The sequence below is a fragment of the Triturus cristatus genome, chromosome 7 (assembly GCF_964204655.1).
Source record: "Triturus cristatus chromosome 7, aTriCri1.1, whole genome shotgun sequence".
Taxonomy (NCBI): domain Eukaryota; kingdom Metazoa; phylum Chordata; class Amphibia; order Caudata; family Salamandridae; genus Triturus; species Triturus cristatus.
The window spans coordinates 927,754,109-927,775,389 of NC_140590.1; the positions used below are offsets into that span (position 1 = coordinate 927,754,109).

The 21,281-nt window shown below is 43.9% G+C and overlaps 1 protein-coding gene across 1 annotated transcript in view; it reads left to right on the forward strand.

Moving 5' to 3' along the window:
- RANBP17 (RAN binding protein 17) overlaps positions 1-21,281 on the forward strand; it is a 1,191,453-nt gene that overhangs the window by 1,108,959 nt on the left and 61,213 nt on the right. Inside the window, exon 26 of the mRNA XM_085617873.1 lies at positions 20,540-20,638. Coding sequence (XP_085473999.1) covers positions 20,540-20,638 — 99 coding nt within the window. The remainder of the gene's footprint in view (positions 1-20,539; positions 20,639-21,281) is intronic.

Genomic DNA, 21,281 nt, shown 5'->3' on the forward strand with positions numbered 1-21,281 from the left:
AGCAACCTGAGGACAGCAGAAGTTGCATATCTAGGATGTCTGAGAGGGACTAAAATACGTCACGCCAGAAAGAAACTAGGCCTGGGCAGTGCCATGCTATATGAATAAAATGCACCTTAATAAGGCAACTTCTGCAGCATGTACTGACGTAGTGCCCTACATATTGGGAGTTTTAGCCGATGTGTAATATTATTGATGCAGGAACTTGACATGTATAAGCTTGTGTTTAGAATTGAAAGGTTTGTTTTTAACTTGTGCACAGCAGTATGCCCGTGTCTTATCAGTGAGTTGATAGCCCAAAGAGGACTCCCATCTGCGCCATGCCTCAGGCAGCATGTCGAGCGTGAAAGTTAGATAATTGATGTATAGGTATGAAACAGAGTGTCCCATGTCCGCCCTACTGATGTAAGCAGTGAGAAGAGACGTTTCAGGAGGAACAGCAGGGAAGGATGGTACAGCCCCCCTGATTAAAGACTGCAGCTAAAGATAGCAGAACGGTGCCGTTGCACTGGGGCAGGAGCAAAAGGCTTGCTGTGTAATAAAAGTGTAATTCACAAACATATCTCCCAGTGTGCCGAAACACATATGACTGAGGAGTGCCTTTCTGGCTTTCTCACCTTTGGGTGGTAGCATAGGATTGTCCATGAGCAGGAGGCGAGGCAAGGTGAATATGGGTTAATCTTGTGCAGACCATGGGTAGTTACCACCAAGCACGACATGTAAGGACCAAAACATCGACATCGCATTGTGTATTTCGCAACTGTTAGAAATGGGATTTCTTGTTGGCTAGGGCATGCACCTAAGCCAGGCAGAAACCACCACTCTAGTCAGGACAATGGAGTTACACACTGAAGATAACCCCTGCTCACCCCCTTGGTAGCTTGGCACGAGCAGTCAGGCTTATCCCAGAGGCAATGTGTAAAGCGTTTGTGCAACACACATACACAGTAGCAACACACTAGGCACACCCATAAAGAAACTCCACACAAGGTTATATCAAAAATAGCCTTTGTATTATCCATAAACACATTAGAATCATAATCACAAATGTACACTGTTCCACCTGGCACTAGGCAATACTTCACAGAAGATTATATACATGACAGGGCCAATTGGGCCACTGTCAGAACCATTCGAAAGCAGAAGTAGTAGATATGAAACAACCAGCAACTACTGGTAAAATACTGTACTCGGCATCATCTAATTTGGCATAAACACATTATGCATCACATTAGGCATAAATACATTATGCATCAACACATTAGGCATTACATTAGGGCCTTGCGCCCTACCAGCACCTCAGGTGCTCACAGGCCAACTGGCCTTCCTCGGGGGCCCATATGGGACTTTCCTGCAATGCCCTTCGTCCATAAAAGTCAGGGCGCTACGCTGCCACTGCAGCAGGGTGCAGGTGCAACAGGCCAGCACCAGGAATGGGGCGCGAGGGTGTAATCTACCCTGGTCTCTCTAGAGACCCAAAAGAATGCTCACAGGGGCTTCTATGCGGTCTAAAAAGGAATGGCCCATCGTTGCAGCTGCCCGCTACCTCGCAGTGCAGCTGTGAAGCCCGGCACCTCAGTGCCACTCGAGCCCCTCTCACCAGGACTCTTAAAACACGATGCCCCCACGTTGCAGCTACCCGCAATCCAGCGGTGTAGCTGTAAGAATGCCAGAGAACTCTGCACCTCCTGGGGCTCAGCTTCCTTCTCACTCACCCGGGACGCGGCAGGACTGTACCATGTAGCCCACGAGGCTCCAGTGAGCCCCTCCTCTTGGGACTCCTTCCTTAGGGAACTTGTGCTGGTACCCGCCGGCACCACCAGTGCTCTCCCTTTCAGCCCCACTCACCGGGACTTGTGTGCGTGACCGGCACCAGCGGCATGCCTCGGTGAGCCCCACTCACCAGGGCTTTTCCCGCTTGCAAGGCCACAAAGGCGGGGTGAGCTCCCGCCTGGCTTCAGGCTCCACGGAGCGAAGTGTCCGTCGTCTTTTGGTGTCTTCTCCGCAGAGTGCAGGCCACGCCCATAACCAGGCGCTCCTCTCCTGACTTCCTCTCGCTGCCACTGCGCTTTACTCTTGGCACGCCCTGGGTCAGGCGCTCCTCGCCTGGCTTCCGGTTAGCGTTGGCGGCGTCTCGTGCCACAGAAATGTGGGGTAGGCTCCCGCTCCACCTCTAGGGATTACGAGGGAATCCCCACGTCTGGATTCCCTGGGAATGCTTGTGCAGCACAGCGCTGCCGGCCTCAAGACCCCCTGGGGCACTCCTCACGTTCTCTCCGGTCTGGGTAGTGCCCTCCTCGCTCCTAGTGCGCTCTCCAGGACACGTAGTCCACAGTTCTCAGGAGCAGAGCTGGGCACAGGCAGGCCAGCACGTGTGGGACCCCCAGGAAGCAGCAGCCGGGTCCCACGGCGGTTCCTCCTGTCACCCAGCAGTCCTTGGCCCCATAACAGGTACCAGCAAGCACACACCACAAGGGGTCACAGCCCCAATATTTATACCAGGCTGTGTCTTTGATTTGCCCTGGCCCAGGGCTTGTGGATCCAGTCCCAACTGGATCTGGGGGGGGTGGAGCATTTTCTATGTGCTCACACCCTCCTTGGTCAGGTTGAGCTCTGACCCCAGACACACCACAGGGAGGCGGAGCCAGCATTGAACAAGGCAGGCACAGACCTATTCAGGAAAAGGGGCTCCTCCTCCCACTACTCTAAATGCAGATCTGCCTATTCAGCCTAGCACTGACTCACCCTGCCCCTCTGGAGCCACACACCTCACTAGCCCCTGTCACTCCAGAGCCAGACTTGCAATACACATCAGGCAGGCACAAAGACACATAGCACACAGAAATGGCAACTTCTAAAAGTGGCATTTCTAAAATAGTTATAATAAATCTGCGCACACCATTACGGAGCATTTATTATTACTATTCCAAACATACCAAACTTGACAACGCTGCCCCTCTAATATCAGGAATTACCACTGACACATATCGGGGAATCCCCAATGCATTCCTATGAGAGAGCAGCCTCACAGTAGAGAGAAACCAAGATGGCTGTTTGTCACTACCAGAAAATGTCACACAATTAAGGTACATGTCCTCCCTGTTAAATACAATGCACCCTGCCCAGATGGCTAGCTAAGGCCTACCTTAGGGGTGACTGACAATCAGTAAAAGGGGGGTCACAGATGTGGCACACACTTTAGGTGCCATGTCACAGCGGCAGTAAACTGCGCGCACAGGCCCTGCAATGGCAAAGGCCTGAGACCGGTTTGAAAGGCTACTTTGGTGGGTGGCACAAGAAGTGCTGCAAACCCACCAGTAGCATTTAATTTACTGGCCCTGGGTATCTGAGATACCACTTAGGGACTGACAGGTAAATTAAATACGCCAAACAGGTGTAAACCAATCTTACCATGTCTACCACAGAGAGCACACGCACTTGACACTTGACAGCAGTGCTAAAGTGCCCAGAGTCCTAAAACCACTAGCACCAGGTCAAAAAAAAGACTAGGAGGAAGGCAAAAAGTTCAGGGATGACCCTGCAAAAAGGGCCAAATGCAACAGAAACACTACGCAGAGCTGCCCGAGCAGCGAATGGGTACGGGCAATCACCCATTCCACCCTGATGTGTGCAGGTATAGTTGGCATCAGTATTCAGTATTTCAAATAGTGAGCCTGGGCTGCAAGGTAGTTGGTGCGGAAGTCGAGCAGTGTGAGACTGCTAGATTGCAGGCGCCTTATGACAATTTCACCACGTATTCTGGGTTGACCACCCCTCGAAATTAATCGAGGTAATTTTTGTTTCAGCTGATCGAAAAAATGCATCGAGAGGTGGACCGGGAGATTGGAAAAGAGGTATAAAAATTCCGGATGTACAACCATTTTTATTAAGGAGATTCTCCGAAGTAGGGATAGAGGGAGACCTATCCATCACTCCACCCTAGTATTTAACATCTCGAGGTCAGTGCCAAAGTTAGTACGAATCAGATGGGCAAAGTCGGGGGAGACCCATACCCCAAAATAACACCATCAAGGCTCCATTTAAGAGGATAGTCCAAGATCGTGCTGGGCAGTCCTCCAGGAGCAAAAACACCTCCGAATTAGCCTAATTGATGGAGAGACCAGAGTATCATCCGAAGTGGATGACCTCTCAGATGACAGGGTTGACTTTAGTATCAGGGTGCTGTGCTGAATATATAAGATGATGATGTCCGCATAGAAGAAACAGATTAAGGATTGACTTCCAAGGCACAATCCTCGGTGTGAGGGACATTTCCGCTCATAGTGAGCCTGGGGCACCATACCGAGAGCGCAGATGAATGGAGACAGAGGACAACCCTGTCATCTCTCGACCAACAACTAATATGGCTGAATAAAGTTTATTTACCAGCACTCACGCCATGGGGACAGTGTTCAGTAAGTGAATGAGCGATAAGAATTATTTACCAAGACCAAGTCCACTGAGCGTCTCCATCATGAATGGCCAAACCAAAGAATCAAATTATTTCTTTTCATCCAGCAGTACAGCGATGGGAGCTGTGGATCAACTCTGTGAAGGACAGCCATTAACGTCAGGAGCCTGAAGGAAGTGGAGCGGTTGCAGAATAAAGTCAGACCGGTCTCGGAGGACCAGGAATTGCATCAGGGGCTGGAGTCTCTGAGCGGGAATCTTGGCAAAGATTATAGTGTTGGTGTTTAATAGTAAGAGGAGTCTGTACGAGGTGCTTTCAGCCGAGTTCTTATTAGGCTTAAGGGGGACAGTAATTGTGGCCTCCTTTGTAGAGCGCGGGAGAGTCCCCTTCATAATAGCTTCGTTATACATAGTCACGGGGCCAGGATAGAAAAGTAAGCGTTTATAAAAATCAATGTGTAGCCCATCGTAGCTAGGAGCCTTGCCTCTAGAGAGTTTCTAAATGGCATTTTAAATGTCTTCAATTGTAATCGGTGAGGTAACATTTCCCTGGCCTCACCATCCAACCACGCCAGCGCAACCTGGTCTAGATTTGAAGAGAGATCGGCATGTCCTCTGTGCCATCTGCAAGCATAAAGGCATTCATAGTATCATTGAAATTCCTGAAGTATTAAAGAGGGGCAAGTGTATACCACATCCATCTCACATCTGCCCCATCTACAACACTTCCCTTTCGGCTTCATCCCTATACTACTGCAGCCTTTCATGCAGTGTGCCAAGAGAGCATTGACTTTTGTAAAGGCAAAGTTAGTCTCCAGCTGTCTGAGCTGTGACTCGAGGAGGGACAGTGGTATCTAATGGATTTCAATACTTTGGCACTCTTGGAAATACAAATGCCTCGGATGTAGGCCTTAAATGCCTCCAAAAGCGTGGCGACTTTATCAGCCGAGGCCTCGTTGAGCCGAAAATACTTGAGGATGGCAGCGCCAATCTCGCTGTTAAACACTCCTCTCGAAGTTCCAAATCTTGCAGTCTCCATGTGTGGAATTGAGGAGCCGGAGCCTGTCGGTGAAAGGACAATGTCTCCAGAGAGTGATGAGATAGGATGCCGGGGAGATTGTTAACACCATGCACCTTACACATAAGATCACTTGAAATTAACTGCATATCCATTGCAAAAAAGTGTTGTGCACTGAGGAGTAGAATGTGTGTTCCATTCGGTTGATATGGAGCGCATGCCAAGCATTTACCATAACTTGGAGTGTGAGGGCTCCTGCCTTGGGCTCTGAACCTAAGATAGTTTCGTTCCTCTCCTTGAAATACACTCAACTCCCCATCACCACAAGAATTATAATCTTCCTTCAAAAGCCACATTGATGAGCTCACCAGAATGTGTCTAGGGCTTATAAAACTCCTCTATAAACTGAGCCCTGTCATCCCCATTGTCATCCCAACAAGCACGCTGTGATCCTTCTGTTATCTTTATTTTTTCAAATCCTTATTTGTAAGACACTGAAAACCAGCATTCACTCACCTAAGTATATCAAAAACAGAGCTGCCAGGATAATATCTGCAGTTCAGAGATGGAATAATATTTCACCAGCCCAACGCTACCTCCATCACATCGCAACCCGCCTTCAAATACCCATGTGCTTTTCACAAAAGGATATTTGATAAATAGGTTGCCACGTTGCAAACAATGTTACTGGATGTGGCAACACCATACCTCCTAGAACTCTGACTCCCTCATCTATCTCTGAAAACACCACTCAAGCCACACTGTGGGAATATTGGGAGAATCCTTCTCTGTCAACGCTTGCAAAGCTCTCTGGGCTGTTAGTTATGGCTAAGGAAAACCTACTGAAGCATTGGAACTTAGCTCGCTGTCCTCTGCAGGTCCTGGGAATTCCTTTTGTGCTCGATTTTCTCTGTGCACCGGAAAATATAGGGGCCCGTTGACACATTTGTAAGTTAGGCTCAGTATATAAATTCTTTGTCTGAAAAAAACTAGATCTCTTGTGTTTGCAGGTCAAGTGATTGTGCTAAAAACTAACTGAAAACAGTTTGTTCCTGCAATATTGATAATTTATAAAGCGCTTGAATGCCCATGGGCATCTTGGCGCTGCTGTCCGTAAACACTGAAAAAAATATCTATATAGAAGAGAGGCATGTTTCGAGTTGGTTCCTAAACTGCAAAATGGTGGATGATGCTTTGAGGTACAGGGGAAGCGTATTCCACAATTTAATGGTGGCTAGTGCAATAGTGCTGAAAAGTGACATTGCTATAGTTTGTTGGAAAAATATTTACCAAAATTCCAAACGCATAGTTATATAACTGTACTTTGGAAGTATGTTTTTCACATTTCCATATACACACATTTGTGTTTTAGTGACTGAAAAAAATGCTCCAATTTACATATAATACAGATACTCCCCCTTATTGCTCATCTTTATTGATCTGCTGATTGACAGGACAGTTGCATCATTAATAGGCTTCCTGAATCTTTTACATCATCACATTGACTTCTGTCATGCCTCTGCTTTAGTCTTAATCATTTTACATCACCCAGACCAAGGGCCCAGGCTTTTCTTTGATGTGGATCCTAAGGGATGGACTATCTCTTGTTGGTTTCCTGTCTGCACTGTACATAAGGAGATAAACAGTAAGCATGCTGGAAACCCTGGCCTTCTTTTACCAATGTAAGTATCCACCAGGTTTATGAGGGCTGTTCAGTGGTTACTTTTGCTCACTTCCAATTAATCATATTGATTTCGTACTGTGTAAAAATGAACTGACGTAAAGCCCCTAAGGTCCAACTCATCTGACTCCATAATAAGTAGGCCCCCTCGCCATTTTAGACAATGGACTTTGCCATTTAGACAATGGAGGCCGCCATCTTTCTCAATTTATGAAGAATCATTGTCATGTCTGCAATTTGACACCGATGTCATCTGACCGTATCTTTTATCTTTCTAAACTGTGAAAGTGTCAGGTCGTCCGACTAATGACATAGATATAACACCTGATGCAACATCATTCTGGGTCAAGTGTCTACTTGTCACCATGTCATGGTCACATAAGAACAAGTACAGACATATAGCCAAAATAAAGTAGTCTGAATTGACGTCCTTTTAGGTCAGAATTTCCAACCTCTGAGTAGAATTAGTATATAAGGACTGCAATTTGACCACGTCAGGAGAGGTCCTTCACCCAGATTATTGCATGACATTCTGCCCGAAGACGGTCTCACCCACTGCTAGCTCACTTCGAAGATGCTACATCTCGTTCACTGCTGATAAAGCCGAGTCCCAGAGGAAGGCTGTTACTGCAGCACCCATTTGTCCTTCGCAGGCAACACTGCCTTAACATCTCCACTGATAACGACAGCCCTGGCTGTCAACAAGGTAAGCAGTGTGTCTCTTCTCCCTAAAAAACTCTAGACTGCAAGTTGCTCTGCTTTCCATGCTCTCTCTAATTGTAGCGCATAGAAGTAGGTTTATGGTGTTGGGTTTTAGATGGCATTTTAGAAATGTTAATTTTGTTCTTGTTGCTTAAAACTTGCCTTCTTGCTGTTTTAATGATATCCTGTGTAGTTGTTTTAGAATTATTGAGAAACAGGTTATTACATCTATTCTTCTTAGTGCAATGTTAATGTGTGTGGGATATTATGAGCAACAAATAGGTTTGTTTGTTACCACTGTGTCCCTGATCCCTTTTTAGGGATTGTTAATAACCCAAAACCAATAACTCTACTTAAGCAATGTATTGAATAGGGTTTTGTGGGGCTATAATAACCTATCTTTCACATTCAGTGCTGATGCCTTTAACTAAGTTCAATTGTGTCACCCATGGGTGGGAAAGCAAACCTTGTAGAACTACACCAAAGTCGTAGTTTCACAACGGAACACTCGGCTCTTCCTTGCCTCCTGCGTTTGAGAGGGAAGAGGACAAGGGATAGCTTTATCCGCCACAGCTCTACCAACTGTATCTCTATATTAATGGTCCATCTTGTTTTCTGTTGGTTTGTGAGGGTAGTTACCATGATGCCTCAAGGGAGGCTCATTTTCATTCACTCCTTCTAGCTTTTTTTTCAAGTTCTGACCAGCATCATTCAGGCAGGGTGAAGGAGCGGGGTTCTCTATATCTCAATCTTCTGGTGTAATCATTACATGTCCCCAGCCACTGGTTGTATGGACCTTTGTTTGTCAAGAAGGAGAAGTAAAAAGGAGCAATTACATTAAGCACCTAATAATAATTTCAATAAAGACTTTTAGCACAGTCAATAAAGAGAGCTTGTGTGAGTTAAAAGATTTTTTTTTAATTCTTTAGTTTTGCATTATTTATTCAGTAGTAAAATAGAATAAGGTGTCAGATCAGATACCCAATAAAGAGTTCAGTTTGAGAATCAATGCATTAGCATAAAGCCTTTGCATCTCAAACTGGAAAGTATTATCAGCTATAAATCAGCAGACATCAGAGAATAGCTAAGCAGCCTCCCATGTAGAGGGGTATGGTTTCAAGAAAACTCAGAGACAAGTCTCCAGCAAATGTGAGTAAGAGAAGCCCTCTATAATATAAACACACATTTTAGATGGTAAAAAGTGTATTTTTTTCTTTGTCCACATCATCCAAGTAAACTTGTACCTAACTCATGGGAATATGTGAACTCTCCATCTCTCACATCTGCTCAGTGGTCTACAGGCGCTAGTCCTTGAAAAGACACATCGTCCACATTTTGAGGTTCAGACAGTTATCCCCATGAATCATCTTTCTTGTTCCCTCCTCTCCTCCCTGTGAGAACCTCACGATCAGTTGTCCAATACAATACAAATGCCTATTCACGAACTAACAGAAGGCTTCTGGCAAATTGCCACATCGCCATAAAAATATTTAGTGCAAACAAGAGCTCAACTTTGAAAACAGGCCTTTCAAAATTAACGTGAAGTCTCCCTTAATATGGCGTAAAAATGTAGGCTAAGTTAAATCAGCACTTGTTTACTTCACTTGTAGGCTTATAACATCAAAGCATTATTACCTACAACGAAATTTGCATTTATTATATGCACTTTATTTAAACATAGACTTTTACAAATTTCAATCAAAAAATGTGTGAATTGAAAGAATTCACTATTTCAGGCACTTCAAGGTCAATTCAGCATCCGTTGAGGTGCGAGAGCTGGTCGGGGAAGGACATTTCCCAATATCAAATGTGTTTTTATCTAATGAGTTTGTATCTCAGGCAGAGGGATCAGAGAGAGAGGGAGACAGACAGAGACATAGAGGAGAAAATGAGAAAGAAACAGAATGGATGGATTGAAAGATGGAGACAGAGAAAGGAGAGAGGGATGATAGTCAATTCAGCATCCGTTGAGGTGCGAGAGCTGGTCGGGGAAGGAAAATTCCCAATATCAAATGTGGTTTTATCTAATGGGTTTGTATCTTAGGCAGAGGGATCAGAGAGAGAGAGAGACAGAGACATAGAGGAGAAAATGAGAAAGAAACAGAATGGATGGATTGAAATATGGAGACAGATGGTCTGGTTTGAATATACTTTTCTTTTCATTCCCAGCCCAGCCCTGGAGAGAGCTACAGGTGGGACAAGGAGGTCTAAACAGTGATGTCATTGGGGTCGGTGGGCATGAAAGCTACCTTCCTCTGCTGTTGCCATTTTGGTGAATCGACGGCCATGTTAGTGAGTTGGCTGCATTTTCCCGAGGCTGTTTAGATGTTCTTACTCTGAGTGTGATGTCTCCTCAGCGTGCTCGGACTTCATAGAAGGATCCCAACTTGTGTCCTTCCTTTCCTGCAGAAACTAGTCTAGTTAACACTGGTAATGAGCCCACTGGTGGCAGCGATGTGGGCGTGGAACACATTCATATTGACATTTTGGAGAATCATATTTTTATATTCGAGTATCTTTTTCTATCAACATATTAAAATAATACCTTAATAATAACAGCAATAACTATGTAGCACACTCTAAAAACCAGGTGGTCTACTGGCGCTTAAATAATGATAATAGGTATTTTCATGCACCAAGTGATTTCTACACATTTTAGCAGCCTGCTAAGGATGGAAGTATAAGTTGACCGACTCAGCATTTACAGCTAGAATCAGCGGACGCTGCCTGGTTGCTCAGCGTGTTGAACCATGTTACCAATTACATGGTATTCTTTTTTTTTAGCTTTAGCAAAAACAAATTACCAACGATTATTGTTCATTTAGCATGGCAGATGTTTTCAGAACCAGTTTTAAATTGCATAATCTAAGAATCACTGGTATTTCTTTGAGGATTTCATAAATATTTGGTAAATGTTTGACATACTGAAAACTGAATATCCTTGTTTTTCTCCCGGTAAAAATTGCTCTAGTCCAAAGCTTCTAAACGTATCTACGGTTTTTAGTTGGATGGTAATTATTACAACTCACAGATAAAGCATTCCAATATTAGCCAGAAGTAACGTAAAAGTAGGAAGGAAATCCCTCGATTAAAGTACTCAGAGCACAGCAATGTACATTTTGTACTATATTAGGTGTAAGTGCCTCCCTTCCTAGCGACACTTCTGTGCTTTGATCATCTGCATAGCAGTACGTTTTGTTACTGTTACGGCAAAGGTGTTGCAGACACGTTGCTCGGTTTATGTTATGTTTTGGGTTGGGTTAGGGTGGTGTGGCAAGATGTCACCAGATAAACTTAGTACAGATGATCGTTCGAGAAATGCACCCTAGTGGTGTGTTGTATTACAGTTAGGCCGAGTATGTGTGATGACTTAAAGTTAACTCTTCTATGTAATGTTCAGCAAAATAACTGTCTTTTGACAAAACACTTTACTGTGCTTCTAGGGGGGTCATTCGGGCGGAGTAGGTAATAATATCAGGTGCAATAACACTCACCGTAACTTACTTCCTCTCCAGGTAGCAGATGCATTTTTGCACCTCAGTAGTATGTGATGCGCAATACGACGCGTTTTTGCACTCATTTTGTCCATGTTATTATCTCTTGCACATGGTTTTGCACAAGTATTCACTATTTTTCTACCGGCAGGTGTCCATGCAGCAAGCAGTTGCCAATGCAACAAGGATTGTAAAAGTCAATTGGTCTCACCTTGCCAATGCCTTCTTGCAATACATTGGCAAAAAAGCGTAGTTGTCGATCTTGTGCAGCATGAATATAATTACAATTAGGCATGATGGGGCCCCTACTGCCTGCGTAATTTTATAGGCAAGAATCTCAATGCATGCACTTGCCTGCACAATGATGTGAGCACCATTTATTTTTATTTACCAGTCTGAGCTGGATGATTAAATAGGAAAAAAAAGGAAACAAACGAGCAAAATCACTTTTTTTTTAGCTGATTCAGGTAGAAATTTGCTGTGTGTCCCTCCCAAAAAAAACCACACATATATATATATATATATATATATATTCACTGAAAAAACCATAGGTTTCACACACGTTATAGTTAGGAATTAGCATTTAAAAAACCTTGCAAATTCACTGAAAAAACCATAGGTTTCACACATGTTATAGTTAGCTGGACATTTCACTCGTAAAAAAACAATGAAATTCCCCCGTTATAGTTAGTGCAGGCAACTATAACTCACGCGACCGCAATCCTCTGCTGATGATGTCAAATATTACATCACTGATGACATATGTGTCTTTATGAAAAATAAATATTTGTAATATATGTATAGCTAAAGATACAGTATTAGCATCAACAGAGGATTGCGGTCGCGTGAGTTATAGTTGCCTGCACTAACTATAACGGGGGAATTTCATTGGTTTTTTACGAGTGAAATGTCCAGCTAACTATAACATGTGTGAAACCTATGGTTTTTTCAGTGAATTTGTACGGTTTTTTAAATGCAATTTTTTTTTTGAGATTTTTGGTAAACCTATGTATAAAATAATATATGTACTATATCCTGCATTATGGAATGGTTATTTTTTTTTTTTATGCATTTTTTTCCGTGCGCGTACGGTAAGCTGACGCTACGCACTTCGTACGTCATAAGTACGGTGCGCTTACGTGATACGATGCGCGTACGGTAAGCTGACGCTACGCGCTCCGTACGTCATAAGTACAGTGCGCTTACGTGATACGTACGTGACGTACGCGTACACGCATGCGCGTTGCGCGGAAGCAATGTCGCGGTTACGCAGGGGCGTGTAATGCGCATGCGCGAGTGCGTCTTACGTACGCGCTCCGTAAGTGCTCCGTAAGCGTCACGTTTGCGCATGCGTACTTGTTTACGAGCGCGTACCGTAAGCTTACGGAGCGCGCACGGTAGGTCATGTGATCCACAAAGAACACTTTTCATTGGTTGAAACTACTTTCAGTTCCAGAAACTTCCCACACCACACCCATTCCCCTCATTACTGCTTGAGATCCCCTAGGAGAAGGAACTGAATTGACATTGAGATACAATGGCAGAGCAGCAGACCTCTTCTGAGAGTGAGCCTAGCAGCACCATCATCAGACAGAGAAGGAGGAAACAAAAGGATTCTTTTGTGTGGGAGTATTTTACTTTTCCAGAGGGGCAGAAAAAGGTCAATGCTCCATTGGTCACTTGCACACTTTGTGACCGTGTTTTATCTAGAGGAGATCCAAGGAAGAAGTATTCCTTTGGAAATCACTCTATGATGAGACACATTAGGGATAAACATCCCAGGACCTTTGCTCGACATACTGAAGAAAACTCTTCAGTAAGTCACCGGAGCCCAACCTCAGAAGCTCAGCCGAGTACATCATCGGCAGCTCAGCTGAGCCCTTCCTCTGAGGTGGGAGCATCACCTTCTTCTGCTCCTCTGGACATTAACCCTCGATTTCGGAGGGTTTCAATGAGGTGTACAACGTGTTGTGGTCTTATTGTTTTTGGGGAGACCAGTGTTTCCCTTATTAACAATAAGATAGACCAGCACGTTTGTAGACGCTCATATTATTCCCATTCTTTCTTTCCTCCATCCCTGTATTAACCCAACGGCTCTTTTAAGAGCCAACCTTACCTCACAATTTTTTTTATTTTTTTTTAAGCTTTCCTTTTTGAAATTTTTTTTTTGCCGTGCGCGAAGTTCGCGGAATTTTTCCTCGCGGAATTTCTCCGTTTACGCCGTGCGTGTACGCTACGCGCATTCGGCGATTTTTCGAAAAAAAAATAAAATACATTTTTGCCCTTGGGGGTCCTTCTGGGACTCCCTGACCAAGGCTAGGGGGTCAGGAACTGTCCAGCCTGTCCCCTTTTCACGTTATCCACCTTTGTTTTTCACCCCCTCAGACTGGGAGAGAAAAAATGGCGGCCGACACTTCCTGGTTTCGACCGATTCGAATGTTTACTGAGATCTAACAACCAATCAGAATCGCGCTCGTGCACGGCGGCGTGCGCGTACGGTAAGCTTACGGTACGCGCTCGGAGCGCGCCTATAGATATATATATTGATTTAAATGCTATTTTCTCAGGAAATACTGAACAGATTTACATGAGACCTTCAAAAGGCACATCCCTGACCTGACGGCTACCTCTCTGCCAAATTTCAAGTAATTCTGTTCAGCCGTTCGGGCTGTAGCTCGGACTAAAGGTCCTATGGAAAAATGCATGGGGAAAATGCATTTTGGGACCCCCCTTTTTCTCAGCCCCCGCTTGACGAATCCCCCCGAGACTTTCAGGGTAGGAGCGGAGCGCCCCACCTATTTTGAGAATTTCGCGAGGATTCGTCAATTGGCGCCAAAGTTATTCCAAATAGAATGTTGCGGATTTCCTATGGAAAAACGGTCCTAACTATAACTATCTACTGGCGACCGCCAGTAGATAATATATATATATATATATATATATATATATATTCATTGAAAGAAACAAATGTTACAGTAACGTTATAGTTAGGCTGACATTTCACTCGTACAAAACCAGAGAAATTCAGCTATTATAGTTATCTGAGTGAACTATAACTCACGCCCCTGCAAAGCACTGCTGATGACGTCACATATTACATCATTTATGACATGGTCAGTGACATCACTGATGACATCTCAAATGAGATCACTGATGACATCATCCACATAATCTCTGATGCACTTTCTCACACCCCAATATAATCTTTCAAATACCCACTCCAAATTTCAGACTACCATTCTCGAAACCATAGACACACCAAAACCACTACGTACATACGCACACACTGAATCATAGGTCTACACACATAGGTCTACACACACATCCCCTCAGTCACCCAGTCAGTCACTAATACAGCCACTGATATATCCACTCATACAACCATAAAGACACTCACCCACCACCACTCACCCATAGTTACTCACACACCTAATCAGTCAAACTGCCATTTATTCACCTTTACATTTATACACACACCACCACACTTATTCATACAAATACGAACACATACTCTCTTAAACAATCACTGCCACAAGCACATACTCTCACAATCACTCACTCTCACATACAGTCACTTATATACTCCAACGCTCACATATACTGCCTTTCACATATGCAGTTACTCACCCATATACCACTGAGACATCCATTCACTCACTGACACAGCCATACGCACACTCACTCACCCATACAGCCCGTCGCAGACACACTCATGATCCCATACACCCAGTGAATCACCCACTCACACATCCATGCAGGGAGTCGCACACACCCCCACACACCCACACAGACACTCAGGCACCCATACAGGTACTCAGACAACCAATCAGTAACCCATAAAGACACTCATGTAGATACTCACCAACTCATGCAGCCACTTACACACCAACTGACAGACTGATACAGACATTCACACAGATTAGTCACTCACCCATACATTAACTGAGACATGTTTAATCACTCGCTTATACAGTCAGTCACGCACCCACTGAATCATCCATGCAGGCACTCATACACCCACTCATTCTTCAATACACCTTGGCATGTGTGCATATATATATATATATATATATATATATATAACATTCTTCTGGAGGTTCTCAAGAGGCAAGGGGACCTCATCACCCCGCAAGCAGTGCGCCGAGAGGCGCGTTCGCAGAGTGGTGGAAAAAAGGGCATGGCCTTCGATCACCTCTCAGCAATCTCACTGTGTGGGGCTTGCTGGAGGTAACAGGTGCCCCTCATCCCCCGCATTCAAGATCATTAACCCCAGGGAGGTGGCGCAGCCCCCTCGCATACAATCTATAAGACCCGGGGAGGTGGCGGCCCCCAGAGCATGCGGGGAGCCGCGCGGGCACCTGCATTTCATTTGGTAGTGCCTCCTGGACCAGGTCCACCCTTGGGACTTAAAGAAAACAAAGCGCGGGAGTCGGCGCTTCAGTATTTATTTTTTATTCTGGATCATATTTGTATATCTGATTAATCTTTAAATTTCTCAGGAACTACTGAACGGATTTACACCATTTAACAAAAAGAGTGCTTTCTGAACCAAAAGCTACCTTTTTGACAAATTTGGTGTAATTCCGTTCAGCATTTCGGGCTATAGCCGTGTCTAAAGTTTCCTATGGAAATAAACATGGAGAAAACGTGTTTTGGTCCCCCCCCCCCCCCCTTTTTCTCACCCTGTGCTTGCCGAATCACCCCAAAATTTTCAACACACCAGCTGAAGTGAGTGGGCAATTAGTTTGGAAAATTTCGCGAAGATTCTTCAAATGGTGCCACAGATATTAGCAAAAGAAAAAACGCTTTTTGAATAAAAACAAGGTCCTAACTATACTTTATGTGAGTGCTACGTAAGAGCTGATCAGGGGAATGGATGAGAGAGGGTATTTAAGTAAAAATGATGGAGGGTGGGTAAGGAGGAGAAAAGCAGCACACAAGTAAGTTAGAACACGGATGGTGAAGGAGAAGCAAAGGAGGGAGAAAAACACAGGGTGAAGGGATAAGCACATAGGAGAGGGCAACATGGAGGGCGAGGAGACGCATACTGGGGAGGGAGAGCAACATGTAGCACAGGGGGAGGGAATAACACAATGGAGAGCTAGAAAATGCATAGGCTCCCATGGAGAGCCCAACCAAATAGAAAAAAAAAGTTTCTTAAAAGGGAACAGTGGAAGGATAGAAGCCAGCGAGTCAGAGAGATGGTAAAGAGACTACGCTCCAGGGTAGGGACACACACAAGATGTGCAAAATGGACAAGGAAGTACATGGCATAAGATGCAAGCAAATTAGAGTAACAATAAAGCCAACCAGTTGTAAGCAATGTGCAGGCTGTAAGCCCCTATAAGTTCCAAGTCGGTCTTTTGCAACCAGACAGCTTGCGCAGTCTTTCAACACTTATTCAAGGATCTATATTATCCTGTAATTGAGCACCTTATGAAGTGATACAACATTGAATTTAATTTTTCACTACATAAGGAGCGCCAAATTCCTCCAGCTTGCTACTACACTAGACGGTGTCCAGTTTTACTTTGTCTTATTTTATAGCTTTGACCACTTCTGCCTTTTGTGTGGCTTTCTGCAGTGATATATTATTTTTTGTGTCCACTACTTGCAGTACAAAGATGTTTTCTGTATTAATTTCCCCCTTTGTACTCCACCATCAGGATAATTCAGCTTCTCTATACTAAAGACTCATAGAGGATGGAAATTTGAAATGCTCACAAGCTGTAGTTTCTGTTGAATTTATATGAAATTGTCTCAAAACATTGAGGCTAACAGTCGTGTCTGAAAGACCACTACTCGTTTATTTTTTTTATTTTTTTTGTTTCACATTTCTTTATTGGAAGATCAAAACACAACAAGGTATAAGGAAAGGGGGCAGAGAACATAAGGCATGATACATGGCGCAATTATACAGTGCGAATTCACTGTTCGTTTCATGCATCTGGCGTCAAGTACCCTAGGAAACTCTAGTGTGGAAATATATAGAGGCTTATTCGTTTTCATTGTAGTCAGACTTTTTAAATTTGTTGCAAGTAGTTATAATTTTCCTGAGATCTTTCCACAAGGTATAGATGAGGGAGAGATGAATGGAATATCTTTTAACTAGCAAACTCTTCAGGCACTTCGACTAGGTTACAATGGATCTTAAGAATGATATCCAGCTCTTTGTCACCACAAGGTTTGTCTCATTGGGTAAAAAGGTTGGCGTTTGAATTAGCCATTCAAATGTTAGCATTAATAGTTAGTTATGCCTATTAACCTCTTTGGCAAGAGGGCCCATGAGTTCAGGTCTCTCATTCTGAATTTTGTATTAATATCTGGGTGAAAATATCACCTCCAATGAATGTACTACACCCCAGGTGAGGTTAGCAATCGCCGGTAAGGGGGCCCAAGGTGTTTGTATGGGGCATACTTTAGGGTGTGGTTTAGACCCTGACTGGGGATGAAGTACACAGATCAGCTATATATTTCTACTACAGCCTTATAGCCCACTGCTGAGGGATATACCAGTTGTTAAAGGTCCTCAACCCAAGTTATAAGCCTGAGCCGCAAGCGAAGACCTGTAATGAGGGAGAGGGCCTTTAACAACTATTAGAACATTGGAATGTTGGAAGCTCCATTGAAAACAATGGAGTGCTCCAGGCTTATAATGGCTGGTATAAGCCCGGAGCTCCAACATTCCAATGTTTCTTTGTTCACAGCTCTGGCTGTGAACAAAGGCTTCAGGGAGCCTGAGAGGATTTGAATCCCCTTGCGCTCCCTGAAGGCTTCGTTTTATTTGTTAGAACATTCTACCCTCTAGTGGCAGAATGTTCTAATAGCCTTATAGCCCTTCGTAGCTGGGCTATACCGGCTTTTAAAGTCCCTCTGCTTTGTTAAAGTCCCTCGCCTTCGGCTCGGGCCTTTAACGATGCAGCGGGCCTTTAATAGCCGGTATAAGGCTATAGTATAGTCCGAGGCAAAGGATTTTGAAACATGCAGTGATGAGCATTCTGGAAAGTGTAGGCGTAACATCTTCTTTTACAGTAAATTTTCATAGTGTCAATCTCCATTTTTCGGGTCGAGCCTGCAAAAGCATGCGCCAGAGCATGCGTCTCGCTTGCAAGACCTGTTGTATACAGTAAAGGTTTGGAGCCCATCCATGCCTACCATTTGTCTGCTTCTGAATCATTCTTTGCTCTGGCTGTTTTAATTTGCCATTGCTGCCGAAACGTCACTTCCGTCGCTTGCTATGAAACAGGAACCAAGCACAGATTGATTCAGTTTAATCTGTGCCCGTCCTCTACTTCTGACGCGATTTAGGTACTATATTATTTTTGTCCGGCTGCATCGCTCACTTTACTGATTCAGTTACGGGTGCATAGCACTGCTTTTATTTTATTTTAGTTCTCAGTTGTTGCTGGTGGCACCAAACGTGGTCTGGGTAATGATGCAGGTCGGGCAACACTACTGGTAGCACTGAACAAAAGTGGGTTCATTGCGGTTACAAGGCCTGTTTCCATTTTAATTTACTGCGACCGGTGAGGGCGCCGAACACAGGTTGGTTAATGGCAGTTGCAGTACACCGTGTTTGTTGGAAATGAAAGGGCTGCTTTTGGCATTGTTAACCTTTTTTATTTAATTAGGATTGCAACGCATTGCCATAATTTTTATTAAGTAGAGTATTTGCTTGTAGCACCACTTACTTGATGATTAAGTCGTGGTTGCAGTGCACAGCGTTCATTATAGCTCATAGCGATTGATTCTGTTTTTTCTTGTTTTTTTCCTAGTGGAACACTCTTTGAGAGAGCGATTATTTGACAATGGTCTACCTCAAATGCGTCCCTCATAGCTGCAAAGGTTTCAGATTGCTATGTGTGATATTTTCATAATTTCAGTGTAATTATGAGTGACATTTCAACAACTATGAGTGACACTTAATCACGAGCAAAATTAAGCAATGAAGACGAGGGAAACATAAATATCAGGAAGGTGACCTTGGCAGTCAAGTCTCTTGAAAAAGCAGTTGTGAGTTAAAGGGGCTGGTTGGAGTCTTGTTCGCTCACTGTAACAAGGATCACTCCTTTCTAGGTGCTCTTGGTTATAAAGGATGCATGTTTTGTAGGCTGAATCGATAACTGCGTGTGTGGGTGGGTGTACGGTGCGAAGGAGGAAAGGCTTTTATTTACTGCTGCTGCTGCAGTTGGGCACATTGTTTTCAGAGCTGAAGTGACACGTAACAAAACATAATGTAAAGTGCAGCCCACCCTTCTAAACTGCACCAAGGGACGGGTATCAAGACAAAGTGGCAAACATTGGGTGAGGTACTTTTCCGCCAACAGGCCACTTGTGGTGAATTTGGTTAGCGCACTCCATGCCTAGAAGAGGCCGATAGTGTCTGTCATATGGGTCCCAAATCGCTAGATTAAACATTAACATTAAATATTTGTGAATAGCCAGTCCTCTTCACGGTGACTTACTCCCTGCTCTTCCACACTAAGGAACAATCCAGGATTTGTTCTGTGCTCTCTCACACTTCAGCAGAGCCAGGATCTTGCTCGTTACTTTGTGTTATTTTCTTTTTACACAATCAAAAACTCTAGGCAACTAAAAACTTGCTCTGTGCTAACTCACGCTGCGGCAGAATCAGGAACTTGTTTTGTGGTTACTCACATGTAGCTGGGTCAAGAGCTCACTCTGAGTTCACTCACAGCTCTGCAGACCCAAGCACTCACTCTGCGCCCTTTTTGTGTTGCTTCCGACCCTCCACCCCCAAACGGCGTTGCTTCCCATCTTGCTAGTTTCCCATTTGCTTCGGCCTCCCATGTTGCTTACTCCCCACGTCCTTAAAAAAAATAAAACGCTTTTACGTATTTTCTTTCTTTTTAATTATCGATGTAACTTGGATCAGTAATGACAAAAAATGGCTATATCAAGGGCTACTTTTTAAATTGTTTAGCTATGCTTCACAGCATAGGGGATGTTGTACAGCATGTATAACAACCACTGGCAAAGCCAATTGGTCTCAAAGATAAGGCCTATTGTTTTTGCCAGTGCTTGTTTTGAGTGTTGCTAAAGGGCTAAGTGCAATGATTGTTGCCTACAGTGTGAAGAGTTGCACGGACAGTTTTCCTGGTCTTTGTCTTTCAGTTTTCTTCTCAGGGCCTGATCTACTCGTGTGTTTTTGTTAATATAATTGGTTTATATAGGGTTTATGACACTTAACAGCAGCATGTTTTATTCTTTCAGATGATGTCCATCCTCATGAACACCATTATATTTGAAGACTGTAGGAACCAATGGTCGGTGTCGAGGCCGTTGCTGGGTCTCATACTTCTCAATGAAAAGGTAGGGGCGCGAGTGTATGCGAATCTACAGCACGTTGAATGCTGAGGCATTTAAATGCGGTGTATGGCGGGAAGAGATGATGGCTGTGTGTGATTACACGCTTATTAAACACTTTGGGTCAGGTAGTATTTCACAAAGACAAAAGACCAGTATTTACAGCACAACATATTATAAAACCCAAGAAATCAAAACTCCAAATCTAAAGCATGGGTTCTTATTTTAGGACACCAGGTGATAGCCATGATACCTTAATGTTAGATACCTTAATGTTGTTTTTGTTACTCAGCGGATTACATCACTTACAAGAAAACACAAAGACTATTTAGGGTCACCACTTAATTCATGCTCAAGCACTACTGTCAGTTTCCTCTTCCACATGCTATGAGAGAGGGAACAGAAGCATAACAGAGTGTCAGGCATTGAGGAAACTAGCAGCTTTGGGTTTAATCTTCCAGCACGTATAGACACAGGAATTCACAAATGCTGTTTACGTGTGTTGCACGCACAAATACTGTGTATAACATTAAATCTGGCCCTACTGGCTTTGCCTGTACTGGATAAAAGTACGTAAGATAGATTGATTTCAGTAAACAATGTCTAAAAGAGGTTTAGAACACAAAGTGACAAACGACCTATCCACTGA